Here is a 16,622-nt window from a genome sequence, read left to right as displayed (position 1 = left end):
CTCTATTCCTCAGGACCCAAGATAAGGCAGGATATCATGATGGAAGAGTATGATGGAGGAAAACAGCTCAGGACATGCCCACCAAGAAGAAGGGTGGGAGTGGGAGAGAGAGAGAGAGACAGAGATGGGTGGGGGACTCCCTTCACCACAGACAAAATATAAACCCAAGAACACCCCCCCAGGGGTCCACTCCTCCAACCACATCCTAACTACCTATCGTTGCCACCCAGTGAATCCTTATAAGGGGATTAATGAAACAATTAGTTTAAGACTCTCATAACTCAATTCTTTCACTTCTAAACTTTCTTGCATTGTCTCTCACATGAGTTTTTTGGGGACACCTCATATCTTAACCATAACAACAATGAATAATTTTTCATAAATGTCTTATGCAACATTTGAGGAGAATATTTATATGAAAACATATAAATATGAGGGACATATTTATATAAAAACGTAATTGTTCTTCTGAAATTCAAATTTAACTGAATATACTCTCCCTTCCATCCTTCCTTTCTTCCTTTCTTGGCTAAACCTTGCAGTCCTATATTTGGCTAAATAAGCCAAAAACTATGCCTGTTTGATGTTAATGATAGGTGAAACTTGTTTAATAAAATCCAAGATAAACATGCTCATACTGAATTCTATATAAGCAGATATGATAAAGTTCCAGGATTTAAACTTTAAATGTTTGATGGTTAAATATTTGAACTTTGAAGGCTTAATTTACATGACATAAATATATATTACACTAAATCAGGGGCCTAGAAACTACCTGTAAAGGGGTAACAGTGAACATATTTGGCTTTGTGAGCCAGAAGGTTTCTGTGCAACTCCTCAACTCTTTATTTGAAGTTTTAGTTTGAATCAACTACAGATAATACACAAACAAATGGGCATGAGTGTGTTCTAATAAAACTCAGTAGGGACATAGTTTCCAAGTAAAACGTGAAACTGAAAATTAATTGGAACATTCCTTCCAGAAAAGAATTTGGTAAATTATTTCAAGAACCATGAAAAGATAAAGTAGAAATCTATTTTAAAATTATAGATCATATATACATAGTCATGAAAAATCCACTTATGTGACCACAAGTAGGGTAATGGGTAAATTAAATAAATTTACTCAATGCCTGAACTCTGGCTAGTGGCCAGCCTGTGTGGGAAGGACGGAGCAGATAAGAGGTTTGGAAGGAACACCTATGGTTCAGCTCTATGGGAAAGATGCTGAGAGAGGTCACTCAGAGCATTATGCACGGTTCCTAAAACAGATAAGCTCCCGTTCCTAACTCCTTACATATCAGCTCTGTAGACACTGTGCCTCAGTTCTCCCATCTGTGAAATAATGACAGCACCCACCTCATAAGGGTGCTGTGAAGATTAAATAGCATAATTTGCAACACACTTCAAACCATTACTGGGACATACTGTTATAAATGGTTCACAATGGCTATTAGATGACTCTTGTAATTAAACAGAAACACTTATATTTTTTTCAAGAGACATATCATTGGTGAAAAGGTAGAATTATATTGGCCCTCAGCTGAGAAGAAAGCATCCATAAAGCTCTGAGATACTTACAGAATCAACCAGGATGTGAGAATGAGTGTGGGACTCCAAAGGTTGAAAAAAATAGACATCGATGGAATACTGTACATCTGGTTCTAAACAGATGGGTGTGGGAAGCAGCATGATTCTGGATTAAGAGAAACACAGCAAACTTCAGTGACAGAAATATCATTATATCACTTATGTGGCCACAGTATTTGGTAGCATCATTGCGCTTGAGCTGGAAGAGGGCTCCACCGTGGGCTAAAACAAGATCTAGGTCTATACCAGCACCGGTGGGCTGGCTGGACAGTACACGCACACTTAGATGCTCCATGGCCTCAAAATTAGTAGCTTTGCTAGGTACAGTGGTGCATGCCTGTAATCCCAGGCACTTGGGAGGCTAAGGCAAGAGGATAGCATGTTTGAAGCCAGGCTCAGCAACTTAGTGAGGCTTTAAGCAACTCAGTGAGACCCTGTCTCAAAATAAAAATTAGGAAAAAAGGGCTAGAGATGTGACTCAAGGATTAAATGCCCCTAGGTTTAATCCCTAGTACCAAAAAAAAAAAAAAAAAAAAAAAAAAATTAGTAGTTTTAACTTTGTAGATGCTCAGCTATGGAGAGTACTCAATTGAATATTCTATTCTTATTCTGACAGCATTTCACTTTCTCACATTTCAAAGCCATCTGGAGAGTGGAAAAGGAACATTCAAGTTTAGGGCCAGGATATCTATATGGGCTGGGATCCTGGTTTTGCTACACTAGAGATAAAAGTTGAAAAAGTCCTTTAAGTAATCTCAACTTCTCTCCATCAAATGAGGACATAATTTACCTCATACAGTTGTGGCTCAGAGGTAGAGCACTTGCCTAACATGGGTGAGGCCCTGGGTTTGATTCTCAACACCACATAAAAATAAATAAATGAATAAAATAAAGGTATTGTGTCTAACTACAGCTGAAAAATTAAATATTAAAATATTTATATTTTAATATAAGTACATAATAAGTGCTATGGTCTTTTCGATGCCCCTCTTCCCCCTTTTGGTATCTGGATATATATTATTGACATATGAATCAAATTCTAGGACAGGTCCCAAGCATACCTGGCAGTTGCTGATAAGATGAAAGACTGAGGCTCCTGCGGTAGAGTCTTGTGTGTGCAGTACTTGCTCTCCCCAGAAGGGTTAAACATGACCTGGATGGCCCAGTCATCTGCAGACTATACAGGCATGACATTAAGGAGTTAGGAAATTATTTTGGGCACACACTGGTATACCTAATGGATAGTTCATAGAATTGAATTTGCAATCCATAGCTCACTTGGAAAACAGAATTTTGGAGTCAAAAGGATTTGAGTACCTCACTTCCAGGCCCAGCTCTCTGGTGTCTATATTATGATCCAGACTGCAAGAACATGGTTTTTGGCCATAGTTACGCCTCTAAGCCTAGAAAAACCCTAACCTTCCTGACAGGTCTAATGTTCATGCCCTGTCTCAGAAGGATTTGGTTCATTTCTCATGTCCCTGGATCTCAGAACAAAGAATACCAATCTGGAGTCCTTCATAAAAGGACATATATCTATCCTATCTAACTATGTGTCAAGAGAGAATAATTAGTTTCATTTGGGAAGTCTTAAAATTTGGAGAAAATGAGTTGTATTATGAATAAATGAATATGTTCTATGAATAAAAACTTCTTTTTCTTTTTTAGTGGCTCATACTCATTGGGTCAAAGTTCATTCAAGTCCATGGCTTTCATTTATAAGTGGGAAGTAAAAAATTATGTTTTATCAACAGTTTTAAAGTGGGTCAGTGATGTGGTCATGTGATGCTCAGTGAGCAGCTCCACAGTGTGGTCCCCAGAGGGACAATTCCTCTTTCTAGTCACATAAAATATTTTTTTTGGAGAGATGGTTGGTAAGCTTCATATTACCAAAGAAAAGTTTAGGGACTATGGTTCCAGAGCAAGCATTTTTCTAATTTTGTTTTTATTGCATTTCAGATATTTATCAAGAGATGTGGAGAGCTGGCAGTATGGCAGCAGGCGGGGTGTGGGGCTATCTATCTGGTTTTAGTCTTTCTCTTGTAGCAGGGTAAGACCTAAATGCAAATAAATGCTTCTGCTTCATCCTTTCTCAGTCTAAATCTCAGCACACATATTGACTTTAAAAAATTTTAAAAGTCCCAGGAGGGCAGAATTTGTGTTTTTTTAGTTGTTTATTGTTCTTGTACAAACATTCAGCCACTACTTCCTTAAACCTGGTCCCCAAACATACAGCTCCGATGTTAGCTTCTCTCTATGGATGAAGCATGTGAGCACATGGTTTTATGCTTCAACATCCTTAGGAAACCCTTTTGTCTCTAATACTTTCCAGATGTTCTACTTGTGCCAAATTGTTTTAGGATGAACCTATCCTAGCAAGGCTGCAATGGAAACAGTTCAAGAATGTGTTGCTCTCTCTTTTTTTTTTTTTTGCCATCATAAAGTTGGAGTGCAAAGTTACCTGAGTTTCATAGCGAACAGCAATGGTATAGTCCATGGGAAAAGGAATGTTGTTGACAGCAAATCTCAAGCCAGCTCCAGGGAGAACTCTGGCAAATCCAGGTCCAGTCCATGTAACAGGGTTCCCAGGAACAAGCTCTCGGAAAACAACGTGAACTGCAGGCACCTGGCCAAAAGTTACCAAGAGGAATGTAACTATCCTTCCCTATAGTCACAGTCTGGAAGAATTCAGCAAAAAATAAAAAAGTATTTCCTTGGTGTGTATATGATCCATCTGAGTCATGAATAAATTATTCCTACCAGGATACAGTCCAGAATCCAGAGAGAATAATGTGCTGACACTGCAGCTTTGGAACATATATTACTACATAGAATGATTAATTTGAAGGCAATGTCAAGAGAAACCATTTAAATTTAAAGTACCTTATGTGCTAGTGACCTAAGCAAATTCCACATTGATAACTTTTACTTCTTAGATGTAATTGTGGAACTCTGGCCAAAATAAGGAAGGAAAAAGAATATTTTCATGTCTACTTTGGGGATTCTTCCTTAAACGTGCATGGCAATGAGAAAACCCACATAGGTTTTCTTTCTAGATATTTCTTCCACCCAAACATGAGAAATGCTCTTCTTCTGTCTGCCTGAGGCCATGTAAGTACAAAACTCCTAACACATTTGATTGCTTAAAATCCCTGATGGTCTCTATGAACCGGATGTCAGCGTAGAACATCTGGACCTTGAAGATAATATTCTTTCATTACTTTTGCATCTGCCTCTCCATGTTCACAGCCTCCACTCAAATTCTACCTCTGGTTGCTTTTGCCTGAATTGCAGCAATAGCTCTCGGCTCTTCTCTCTTCCTGGTCCAAAACTTGTTACACATTGCTGCCAACGAAGCATTTTGAACTCTTCTTAATTGCCAACAGAATAATGTTCAAAGCATTCAGCCTGGAGTTCAAGTTTCTCTGTGGTCTTCCCCAAACTTCTCTTGATTTGAGAAATGTTTGTTTAATAACATTCAGTGCCAGCCTCTGAATGAGGAATGCAAAGATGAATAGGACAGAGCCGCTGCCCCCGAGGTGTTCAGAGGCTTGCACTGAAGACAAAAACATAAATAAGAAACCTACAGTAGATTAGGTCCTAACAGACAGAGGCGTATGTAAAGTCACCTCTGTGCAATGTTTTTTCAAACATTTAAAAAGATACCCTAGCAATTGCAGTGCCCTCCACCCCCATCTCTTTACCTGGTTAGTAAACTCATCTCCCAGTTGCTGCTAAGAGCTCACAGCTGACCCTCACTAGAGAATTGCTTTTCTATACCCCCCTCTAACTCCAAACTCTCCTAGCAGAGCTCACTGCCAATGACTGACAGATTGAGGGTGTACAAGGTTGGCCCTTAGGCCTCAAGGGGCAGGACACTTTGGCCTGTAATTTATACACCTGAGCTCCTCTGAGGATCTACCCAAGGTCTGTTGTGTCTAAGACCACATATTACTCTGCACTTTCCTCTTTTTCTCTTTCACACTCTTCAAGAATTTTCCTGAAGAAAGCTTCCTGGCAGAATCTCTTCTTAGGCTCTGTTTCTAGGGCACTTGGCCTGAGACGCTGGTAGCAGACAGTTGACCTAAAGGTAGATCCTAAGATGTAATACTGGAGGTGGTTAATTTACTACTCAGCTGGCAGTGAGGACCCCAGTATGGAACTGTACTGATGGTCCCCAGCAAGAAGTAGTCATACAATTGCTAAAACTGTCACTAGTGAGGATTTAGGATGAGGGAAGGGGAAGCAGTGTCTTGAATGGTATTTTGGGCATTGGAAGATATGGGAGACACAGTAATTATAAGGACTGTAGACGGGGTGGATGCCTTTGATGAGAGAAAACGACAGGCCCAGGACAATCAATTGCCAATTTAAAGCAAAGCGTAAGAATCAGTCACAGGGTCTTTTGGGGGACATGTTAAAGAGACTATGATCTCCTCTAGCTAGAGGACGAAAGAGCTGAAGATCGGGCACAAAACATAATCACTGAACTTGAGGTAAGTTGCCTATGCCAAGGACAGGCTCACCGGGAAGCAGCAGAATCCCCGGACATGGGATGGTGCACACGAGAACCTTGAACCCTCAGGTTCTCCTCAGCACTCTGAGGCTATTGAAGGGCAGCCTAAGAAAAACTGAAAATGTTGTTCCAATCCTTCACCCCCACACGTTCAGACAATGCAGAATTCTCAAATACACGTGTCTTTCAAGAAAATGTATGCTTTTCCCAGGATCTGCTAGTGTTTCCTCTTCTGACCATTTTCAAATAATTAGGGTCAAGTCTCAGCAAGACTGAAGAGGGAAAGTGCTGGATCTTTGAGAGGGATTATAACCAAAGAAGCTGGAGGACCTGGCAGACATGGACCATGAACCCTGGGAGAGAATCGCTGAATGTGGATCCTGAAAAGTGGAATATGAAACTGGATAAGGGAGAGTTTGTTGATTTGAATCCACGTGGAATCTAGGATTTAGCAGCCTGGCAAGGGCCCTGGGAGACAAGATGGGATACTTGAGTAGCTACTGGAAACTTTGCATAGACCATGGCCCAGAATAAGTGAAGTTGAGATGCAAGAAGGGCTGTGGCAGGATATGGAGAGAGAGAGATAAAACTCAAAGAATTAGTCATGCTAGGATGGATTTAAGATGTAAGACTGGAAAACCCACCAACTAAGTTTGTGGTGGAAAAGCTGTTTTATCAAAACAGTGAGGAATGAGAAGGGGAAGGGAGGACCAGTATTGCTGAGAAGCCAGTATTGACTCTTCTGTAGACTGGAAAGACACACTACTACAAAATTGAGTTCCCTGTTAGCAGTGTGCCTGGCAGAATTCCAGACTATCAAAGGCTGGATGGCAGCACTTAATCTCAGAAACAAGATGGATAATCATTATTATAATGGGCAGCGAGGTTGGAATGGAAGACAAGGGGGCGGGACCACAGGAATCTTTCATGGAGATGATTACTAGAACATTGTTTTCCTAGAAGCAAGACAGATGAACAGTCAAAAGACAGATGGACACTATTTAATGTATATAATCAAAAGTGAGCAATCTGAATCAGCTAAAGGCTAAGGTTGGGGTGCTCTAGAGGAAAGATACTTTTTTTTTTTGCCAAGTTTCTAAATCTGACCCACTTCTCAGTACTAGAAATAAGCGCAGGTGCTCATGAGGAAGGAATCTTCAGTGCCATTGCAAGTGTGATTCTCTTACTTATTCCTCCAAGAGAAGCATGGCTATTTACTTTAGTAACTTTTTGTTGAGTAAGGGGATATACCCACATCTTTAAATGTTAGTGGATTTAGGATCTGAGTTGAGGCTGATAACCAGAAACTCAAAGTGCCATTATGTTCCCCTGGTTAGAACAGAAGGAGGTAAGTGTGCTAGGTCTACAACCAAGTAAGTGGTGCAGCTGTCAGCTCTAAGAAGCCCCACTTCCTGTCTGAACCAGAACTTGATTGAATGCAGAAAGAAGGCAAGGCATCCTGAGGAACATGACAACCAGAAAAGCCCATTATATCTTTTCCTATTTTTGTTATTTTCCTCTACTAACCAACGATTCCCAATGGAAATGGTGATCAGGGGAAAGAGAAATTGGGGAACCCATCGTTTCTTTTCCTTCGTCTTTCCTCCTTTGCTAGTGTGGAAAGACACCACCATGACATGCACCAAGAGGCCAGTTAAAGACAGCTGAGTTCCTTTTGCTGGCATTTCCACAGGCCAGAATGAAATACTCCTGTATACATGACTACAAATTGACAATGTAGATCTGAGTAAAAAGTTTGTCATTTCAGTGATTCCACATGCCTAGAATGCTCTGTTTGCAGCTGAAATTGCCGTTGCATCATGTACAAATATGTAACAATGAATTCCACTATTGTGTATGACTATAACATACTGATAAAAATATGGAAAAATGCTGTTGCCCAATACAAAGATGAATGGCAAAATTTATGCTAATAATTTAAATTTTTTGTATATCTTTACTTAGAATGACATTGAATAGAAAATTAAAAAAAAAACCACTCTTGACAAACTGAGAGAAAGACCATGAAAGAAAGTAAAAAACTTTATATTTTAGTACTTTCAATAGGTCTCTTCTCTGTTTTTTGGGCAAGGGACCTTACGCAGGGTCTGAGCATGCAGGAAGTGGGCTTTAGCAGATGCTAGGCCAGCACAGCCTTCGGCCAGCCCCTCATTGTTGGCTGCAGTGGCTCACACCTGCCCCCTTCTTTTGAGAATTGCTGTTGGTTGGTAAGAGGCAGCTCACCTGGAAGGTTTCCCACCTACAACCAATGCCTGATAACAGGGAGGTACAGCGGATCTGCCCTTATGTCTCAGTGGAGGACAACTCTGCTGTGTATTTATTTTTTGCTGCTTCTCTGGGGATTAGGTCATAGCTAGGCTTTACCTCAGCCCCTTCCTTGGCTCACTTTGTCCTCTTCTGTAGCTTCTTTCCCTAAGCCCCTTAAGTTTTTTTTTTTTTTTTTTAAATGAAGAGTCACTCAACAAAACATGTGAAACTAAATCCATACTGTGATCTTCACTTTCAGGTAATCCAGCCTAAGACACTGCTATGCACGTGAGCGTACACACACGTGGGTGTACACACACACACACACACACACACACACACACACTTATACAAAACTGGAACAAAATTGGAAAAATATGACATTGTTATGCATTCTTCAGCTTAACTAAACTAACAAAGTGGACTCCTTGGCCTATTTACTAATAGGCATGATCTGCAGTTTGAAATGACTGATCTATGGGACCCCAGAGAAGGAAACAACTAACTATGTCCAGATGTCAGGGTAGGGATTGCTAGGGAAAGATTAATCTGAATTGGATCTTAAGCCATGAAGGGAAGATTTTCAGGTCGATAACACAGAGGTGGCCATTTTCTCCCAATAAGTGGGAGAGTGTGTCCCGGATGCTTTGAGCTTAGTTTCTCAATGTGCTGTCTTGGACCAGCTGTCTCAGAATCACTGTGGGATGCCTATAAAACATGCAGCCTTTGAGTCAGTCTCAGAGTCCCCAAAGTAACATTTCTGAAGTCATTTTTTTTAATATTTATTTTTTAATTATAGGTGGACACAAAATCTTTATTGTTTTTTTTTAATTTTTATGTGGTGCTGAGGATTAAACCTGGTGCCTCACGCATGGTAGGCAAGTGCTCTACCTCTGAGCCACAACCCCAGCCCCTCTGGAGTCATTTTTAACAAACTCTCCAGGGAGTAAAATTTGAGGGTTATTGATCTGTACCCCAGAGTGGGGAGGAGAAAACTAACTCATTGCCCACTCTTCTCTTTCAAGTGGATTTCAGATTGAGGAGAGCTACTTCAAGCCTAGAATTAGGTTTCATGAGGACATAGGATAGGAACAGAAACAAGGAGAAGAAAGCATGATCATATTAATTGGTCACTTGAACATGGTAGAAGCAAGAACCTCCATGAAGCCTTCTCTGGCCCTATCAGGGGGGAGTACTTCTCCTTAATCTGAAACCCATATCACACTACACACAGCTTCTCTAGGGTCCTTAACCTACCCTGCCACATGTCAGTTGTGTACACGTCAGTTGGTGTATATGGTTCATTTCCCCCACAATAAGATTAAGGGTAGGTGCCATGTCCAAGCATTTCTGTTCCCTTTGTCCAACCACCTCATTCACATGACAAGGTCTCTTATGTATAAGGAACTGTTTTGGGTTGGGTTTGTGAATAAAGCAGCCAACATTTATTTCTATTTGCTTCTCCAACGTATCTATTTGTGCATATGTGCATGGGAATGCACAATAAACATCTCCATGTAACAAATGAATAGATGAATGGATAAAACAGGCCAACAGTGGCCCCATGTTTAGGTGAACAATAGTTGGATAGCTGCAAGGTATTTGGGTTTTTTGGGCCACTGGAGGGAGGACCCTGAGAGGGTGGCATCATTTTGGCACTTGGACCAGCACTGACCATCTACAGCCACCTTGAGTATATGGCATGGCCATGGCACCATTCCAGGGTAGGACAGCCACTCCTCAGCACTTTACCTCTTCTTACTAAAATGTCAAGGATTTTGTGAATTAATAGTGTCTAAAGTCTCCAACTCTCCAGAACCCAGCTGTCTAGAATTTTATGTTTGGAGGAGAAATGAAGCTCTTGAAGTTTCCCCAAGAGGTTCTAACTACTTAGAGCCTGGCTCTTCCTTCCCTCATTTCTGTTCATGAGGACAATAAGCACTTATCCTGCCAGGGCACTCATACAGGCCAGGAGTGGCTCTGAGGGCTTGACTGCACTTCCACCTGCAGCAAGCAACAGTGGCCCCTAAGAAATGGCTTACCTCATTCTGTTCCCCAGCATGCGTGCTTTGCTTCTGACTTTTCTTCAGTATTATGTTTCCTTTGTCAAATCTAAAATCATCTCCTTGTTGCTGGAAATACACATCACATTTTGGCAAAGCTGTTGCTAATATCTTAAAAAGAAAAGAGATGACAGTTTAGCTAATCCTCAAAGGCATCAATCATACCATCATTCAAGAGCTTCAGATTCTACCATAACTTAGAAGGTAATCATGATTCTCACTTAATAGCTCTAGGAAGAAGTAATGCTGGCAGTTTAAAGTTTGTTGTTATTGTTTTTCTGTGCAAATGGAAAATTTTGGGTGGTCTTAAGCCACATGTTGGGTTCACTTTTAAAAGATTCTATACTGGTGAAAGCTGAAACTGAGAAAAATTTAATTCTCATCTAGGGGCTTTGTGACATTTAAAAAGAATATCAATGCTATATTTTAAAGCAAAATCTCAAAGAGAAAATTGGAGAAAATCAACAATAGACATGGTATAGAGATTCACAGAACTATCATTATAACTTTTTTTCATTTTTAAATTTTAATTTGTTACATATGACAGCAGAATGCATTACAATTCATATTACACATTTAGAGCACATTTTTTCATATCTCTGGTTGTAAACAAAGTAGAGTCACATCATCTGTGTCTTCATATATGTACTTCATACATGTACTTAATGATGTCCATCTCATCCCACCATCCTTTCTACCCCTCATGCCCCCTCCCTACCTCTCCCTCCCTTTTCCCTTTTGCCTTATTTAGAGTTTATCTAATCCTTTCATGCTGCCCCCCCACCACCACATTATGAATCAGCAGCCTTAAATCAGATAAAATATTCGGCATTTGGTTTTTGGGGATTGGCTAACTTCACTTAGCATTATCTTCTCCAACTCCATCCATTTACCTGCAAATGCCATGATTTTATTCTCTTTTGTTGCTAAGTAATATTCCATTGTGTATTTATGCCACAGTTTCTTTATTCATTCATCTACTAAAGGGCATCTAGGTTGGTTCCATAGTTTAGCTATTGTGAATTGTGCTGCTATAAACATTGATGTGCCTGTGTCCCTGAAGTATGCTATTTTTAAGTCATTTGGGTATAAACCCAGGAGTGGGATAGCTGGGTCAAATGGTGGTTCCATTCCCAGTTTTCCAAGGATTCTCCATACTGCTTTCCATATTGACTGTACCAATTTGCAGTCCTACCAGCAATATATGAGTGTGCCTTTTTCCCCACATCCTCGCCAACATTTATTGTCTGGGTTCTTAATAGCTGCCCTTCTGACTGGAGTGAGATGAAATCTTGGAGTAGTTTTGACTTGCATTTCTCTAATTGCTAGAGATGTTGAACATTTTTTCAAATATTTGTTGATTGATTGTATATAACCTTCTGAGAAGTATCTGTTCAGTTCGTTGGTCCATTTATGGATTGGGTTATTTGTTATTTTGGTGTTTAGTTTTTTGAATTATTTTATATACCCTAGAGATTAGTGCTCTATTGGATGTGCAAGTGATAAAAATTTGCTCCCAAGCTGTAGGCTCTCTATTCACCTCATTGATTGTTTCTTTTGCTGAGAAGAAGTTTTTAAGTTTGAATCCATCCTATTTATTAATTCTTGATTTTAATTCTTGTGCTATGGGAGTATTATTAAGGAAATAAGGGCCTAATCTGATGCGAGGGAGATTTGGGCCTACTTTTTCTTCTATTAGATACAGGGTCTCTGGTTTAATTCCTAGGTCCTTGATCCACTTTGAGTTGAGTTTTGTGCATGGTGAGAGAAAGGAGTTTAATTTCATTTTATTGCATATTGATTTCCAGTTTTCCCAGCACCATTTGTTGAAAAGGTTACCTTTTCTCCAATGTGTGTTTTTGGCACCTTTGTCTAATATAACTGTAATTAAGTGGGTTTGTCTCTGTGTCCTCTATTTTGTACCATTAGTCTACCAGTCTATTTTGATGCGAATACCACACTGTTTTTGTTTCTATTGCTCTGTAGTATAGTTTAAGGTCTGGTATAGTGATGCCACCTGCTTGATTCTTCTTGCTAAAGATTGCTTTAGCTATTCTGAGTCTCTTATTTTTCCAGATAAATTTCATGACTGCTTTTTCTATATCTATGTGGAACATCATTGGGATTTTGATTGGAATTGCATTAAATCTGTATAATGCTTTTGGTAACATGGTCATTTTGACAATATTAATTCTGCCTATCCAAGAACAAGGGAAGTCTTTCCATCTTCTAAGGTCTTCTTTAATTCCTTTCTTTAGTGTTCTGTAGTTTTTGTTGTAGAGGTCTTTTACCTCTTTTGTTGTTTCCCAAGTATTTTTTTTTTTTTTGAGGCTATTGTAAATGAGGTAGTTTTCTTCATTTCCCTTTCAGAGGTTTTGTCACTGATATACAGAAATGCTTTTGACTTTTGGGTGTTGATTTTGTATCCTGTTACTTTGCTGAATTCACTTACTAGTTCTAGAAGTTTTCTGGTGGAATTTTTTGGGTCTTCTAGGTATAGATTAATATCATTGGCAAATAGTGCTAATCTGAGTTCTTCTTTACCTATCTGTATCCCTTTAATTTCTTCCATCTGTATAATTGCTCTGGCAAGTGTTTCAAGAATTATGTTAAATAGAAGTGGTGAAAGAGGGCATCCCTGTGTTGTTCCAGTTTTTAGAGGGAATGCTTTCAATTTTTCTCCATTTAGAATGATGTTGGTCTGGGACTTGGCATAGATAGCTTTTACAATGTTGAGATATGTTTCTGTTATCCCTAGTTTTTCTAGTGTTTTGAACATAAAGGGGCGCTTTATTTTGTCAAATGCTTTTTCTGCATCTATTGAGAGGATCATATGATTCTTTAAGTCAATTGATGTGATGAATTACATTTATTGATTTCCCTATGTTGAACCAACCTTGCATCCCTGGGATGAACCCCATTTGATCATGGTATACTATCTTTTTGATATGTTTTTGCATTTGATTTGCCAGAATTTTATTGAGAATTTTTTGCATCTATGTTCATTAGAGATATTGGTCTGAAGTTTTCTTTCTTTGATATGTCTTTGCCTGGTTTTGGAATCTGGGTGATATTAGCCTCATAGAATGAGTTTGGAAGTGCTCCCTCTTTTTCTATTTCCTGAAATAAATTGAAGAGTATTGGTATTAGTTTTTCTTTAAAGGTCTTGTAGTACTTGGTTGTGTATCTATCTGGTGCCGGGCTTTTTCTTGGTTGGGAGGCTTCTGATGGCATCTTCTATTTCATCACTTGAAATCAATCTGTTTATATTGTATATATCATCCTGATTCAATTTGGGCAAATCATATGATCCTAGAAATCTGTCAATGCCTTCAATATTTTCTATTTTACTGGAGTAAAAGTTTTCAAAATAATTTCTAATTATCTTCTGTATTTCTGAGGAGTCTGTTGGATAGTTCCCTTTTCATCACATACATTAGTAATTTGAGTTTTCTCTCTCCTTCTCTTCATTAGCATGGCTAAGGGTCTGTCAATTTTTTTTTTAATTTTTCAAAGAACCAACTTTTTGTTTTGTCAATTTTTCAATTGTTTCTATTTCATTGATTCCAGCTCTGATTTTAATTATTTCCTGTCTTCTAGTGCTTTTAGTGTTGATTTGTTCTTCTTTTTCTAGGGCTTTGAGATGTAGTGTTAAGTCATTTATTTGTTGACTTTTTCTTATTTTAAGGAATGAACTCCATCCAATGAACTTTCCTTTTAGTGTTCCAGAGATTTCATAGTGTTCCAGAGATTTCGATATGCTGTATCTGTATTCTCATTCACCTCTAAGAATCTTTTAATCTCTTCCTTGATGTCTTTTGCAACCCATTGTTCATTCAGTAGCATATTATTTAGTCTCCAGGTGTTGGAATAGATTTTATTTTTTATTTTATCATTGATTTCTAATTTCTAATTTCATTCCTTTAGTCTGATAGAATGCACAGTAGTAACTCTACTTACTTTTTTACATTTGTTAGGAGTTGTTTTGTGGCATAATATATGGTCTAATTTTAGAGAAGGATCCATGTTCTGCTTAGAAAAAGTGTATTCGCTCCTTGAAGGATGAAATATTCTATATATGTCAGTTAAGTCTAAGTTATTTATTATATTATTGAGTTTTATAGTTTCTTTGTTCAGCTTTTGTTTGGAAGATCTACCAGTGGTGAAAGAAGTGTGTTAAAGTCACCCAGAATTATTGTGTTGTGGTCTATTTGACTCTTGAACTTGAGAAGAGTTTGTTTGATGAACATAGATGTTCCATTGTTTGGGGCATATATATTTATTATTGTTATATTGTTATTATTTATTATTGATGAATGGTTCCATTAAGCAGTATGAAATATCCTTCTTTATCCCTTTTTATTAACTTTGGCTTGAAGTCTACTTTATTTGATAAGAGGATGGAAACCCCTGCTTGCTTCCACAGTCAATGGGAATGGTATGATTTTTCCCAACCTTTCACCTTCAATCTGTGGATGTCTTATGAGATGAGTCTCTTGGAGGCAGCATATTGTTAGGTCTTTTTTTAAAATCCAACCTGCCAATCTGTCTTTTGATTGGTGAGTTTAGGCCATTAATATTCCAGGTTATTATTGAAACATGATTTGTATTCCCAGCCACTTTTGTTTACTTTGGTATTGACTTGGTTTCTCCTTTTATTAGTTTTTCATTTACTGTAATACCTCCTTTTGCTGATTTTCATTGTTGTTTTTCAATTCCTCTTCATAGAATATTTTGCCAAGTATGTTCTGTAGTGCAGGCTTTCTAGTTGTAAATTCTTTTAACCTTTGTTAATCATGGAAGGATTTTTAAAAATTTTATCATCAAATCTAAAGCTTAATTTTGCTTGTTGGCATCCATTTTCTTTCGGAGCTTAGTATCTGCTGTTCCAGGATCTTCTGGCTTTGAGGGTCCGGGTTGAAAAATCTGCTGAGATACCAATTGGTTTCCCCCTATATGTCATTTGATTCTCTCTCTTGTGGCTTTTAAGATTCTATCCTTATTCTGTGTGCTAGACATTTTCATTATAATGTGCCTTGGTGTAGATCTGTTGTAATTTTGTATATTTGGTGTCCTGTAAGCCTCTTGTATTTGATTTTGCAATTTATTCTTCATGTTTGGCAAATTTTCTGATATTATCTCATTGAAGAGATTGTACATTCCTTTGGTTTAGAACACTGTGCCTTCTTATATCACAATAACTCTTAGATTTGGTCGTTTGATGCTATCCCATAATTCTTGGATGTTCTGCTCATGGTTCCTTACCATCTTCACTGTGTGGTCAACTGTATTTTCCAGATTGTATACTTTGTCTTCATTATCTGATGTTCTGTCTTCCAAGTGATCTAGTCTGTTGGTGATGCTTTCTATTGAGTTTTTTATTTGGTTTATTGTTTCCTTCATTTCAAGGATTTCTGATTTTTTTTCCCCAGAATCTCCCTTTCCTGAAGTAATCTTTTGCTACACGTATTTGCTCTCTTATCTCTTTGTTGGTGTGATCAATGGTTGCCTGTATTTGCTCTCTTATCTCTTTGTTGGAGTGATCAATTTTTGCCTGTATTTGCTCATTTATGCAATTCTTTAATTCACACATCATTTTAATTATGCATGTTCTGAACTCCTTCATTCATCACATGCACTGTCCATGGGTTCTATTATTGTAGTATCCGGGTTTGTTTGGGGCACTTTCCTCCCTTGTTTTTTCATGTTGTCTATGTGATTTCCTTTCTTGCAGTGTGGATCTGAGGTATTACAGTTCCTACCCTATAACCTTGTAGTATTTGTGCAGATTATCTGTACCTCACCTTGATGTTGGGCTTCCAGACCCTGCTGGTGTTCCAGGATGGATGCTACTGCAACTATAGGATGTAGTGGCAATAGCTTGAGATAGCAGGGGAGGTGCCCCAAGATGGATGCAACGTCTTTCAGAGATGGGGCTGAAAGGATGGGCCTTACACTGTCTTTGGGATGCCTGCTCCAAGATGCAGCTGCTTCTAGGCCCTGTCTGTTGTCCCAAGGTAGAGGCTATTGCATGGGGAAGGCAACGGGGATGGCTTCAGTGTCTCAAGATGGAAGTGGGTTAGTCCTGGGCTCCCAGGTGGTGTGTGTGTGGGGGCAGACCCAAGTTTACCCTGGGTCCTGGCTCCTGCGCAGGTTAGAGAGGCAGGTCTGGGCTAAGCCTGACT

At 38.8% G+C, this 16,622-nt stretch overlaps 1 protein-coding gene across 1 annotated transcript in view; it reads right to left on the bottom strand.

Annotated features, from left to right (window-relative positions):
* Lamb4 (laminin subunit beta 4) overlaps window positions 1-16,622 on the bottom strand; it is a 94,434-nt gene that overhangs the window by 42,956 nt on the left and 34,856 nt on the right. Inside the window, exons 14-16 of the mRNA XM_076862325.2 lie at window positions 4,052-4,255; window positions 2,652-2,767; window positions 1,582-1,696 (exon numbers count right to left, since the gene is read on the bottom strand). Of these exons, the coding sequence (XP_076718440.2) occupies window positions 1,582-1,696; window positions 2,652-2,767; window positions 4,052-4,255 (435 nt within the window). The remainder of the gene's footprint in view (window positions 1-1,581; window positions 1,697-2,651; window positions 2,768-4,051; window positions 4,256-16,622) is intronic.

Source organism: Callospermophilus lateralis, chromosome 1 (assembly GCF_048772815.1).
Source record: "Callospermophilus lateralis isolate mCalLat2 chromosome 1, mCalLat2.hap1, whole genome shotgun sequence".
NCBI classification, from domain to species: domain Eukaryota; kingdom Metazoa; phylum Chordata; class Mammalia; order Rodentia; family Sciuridae; genus Callospermophilus; species Callospermophilus lateralis.
This window is presented reverse-complemented; position numbering and strand designations above follow the sequence as displayed.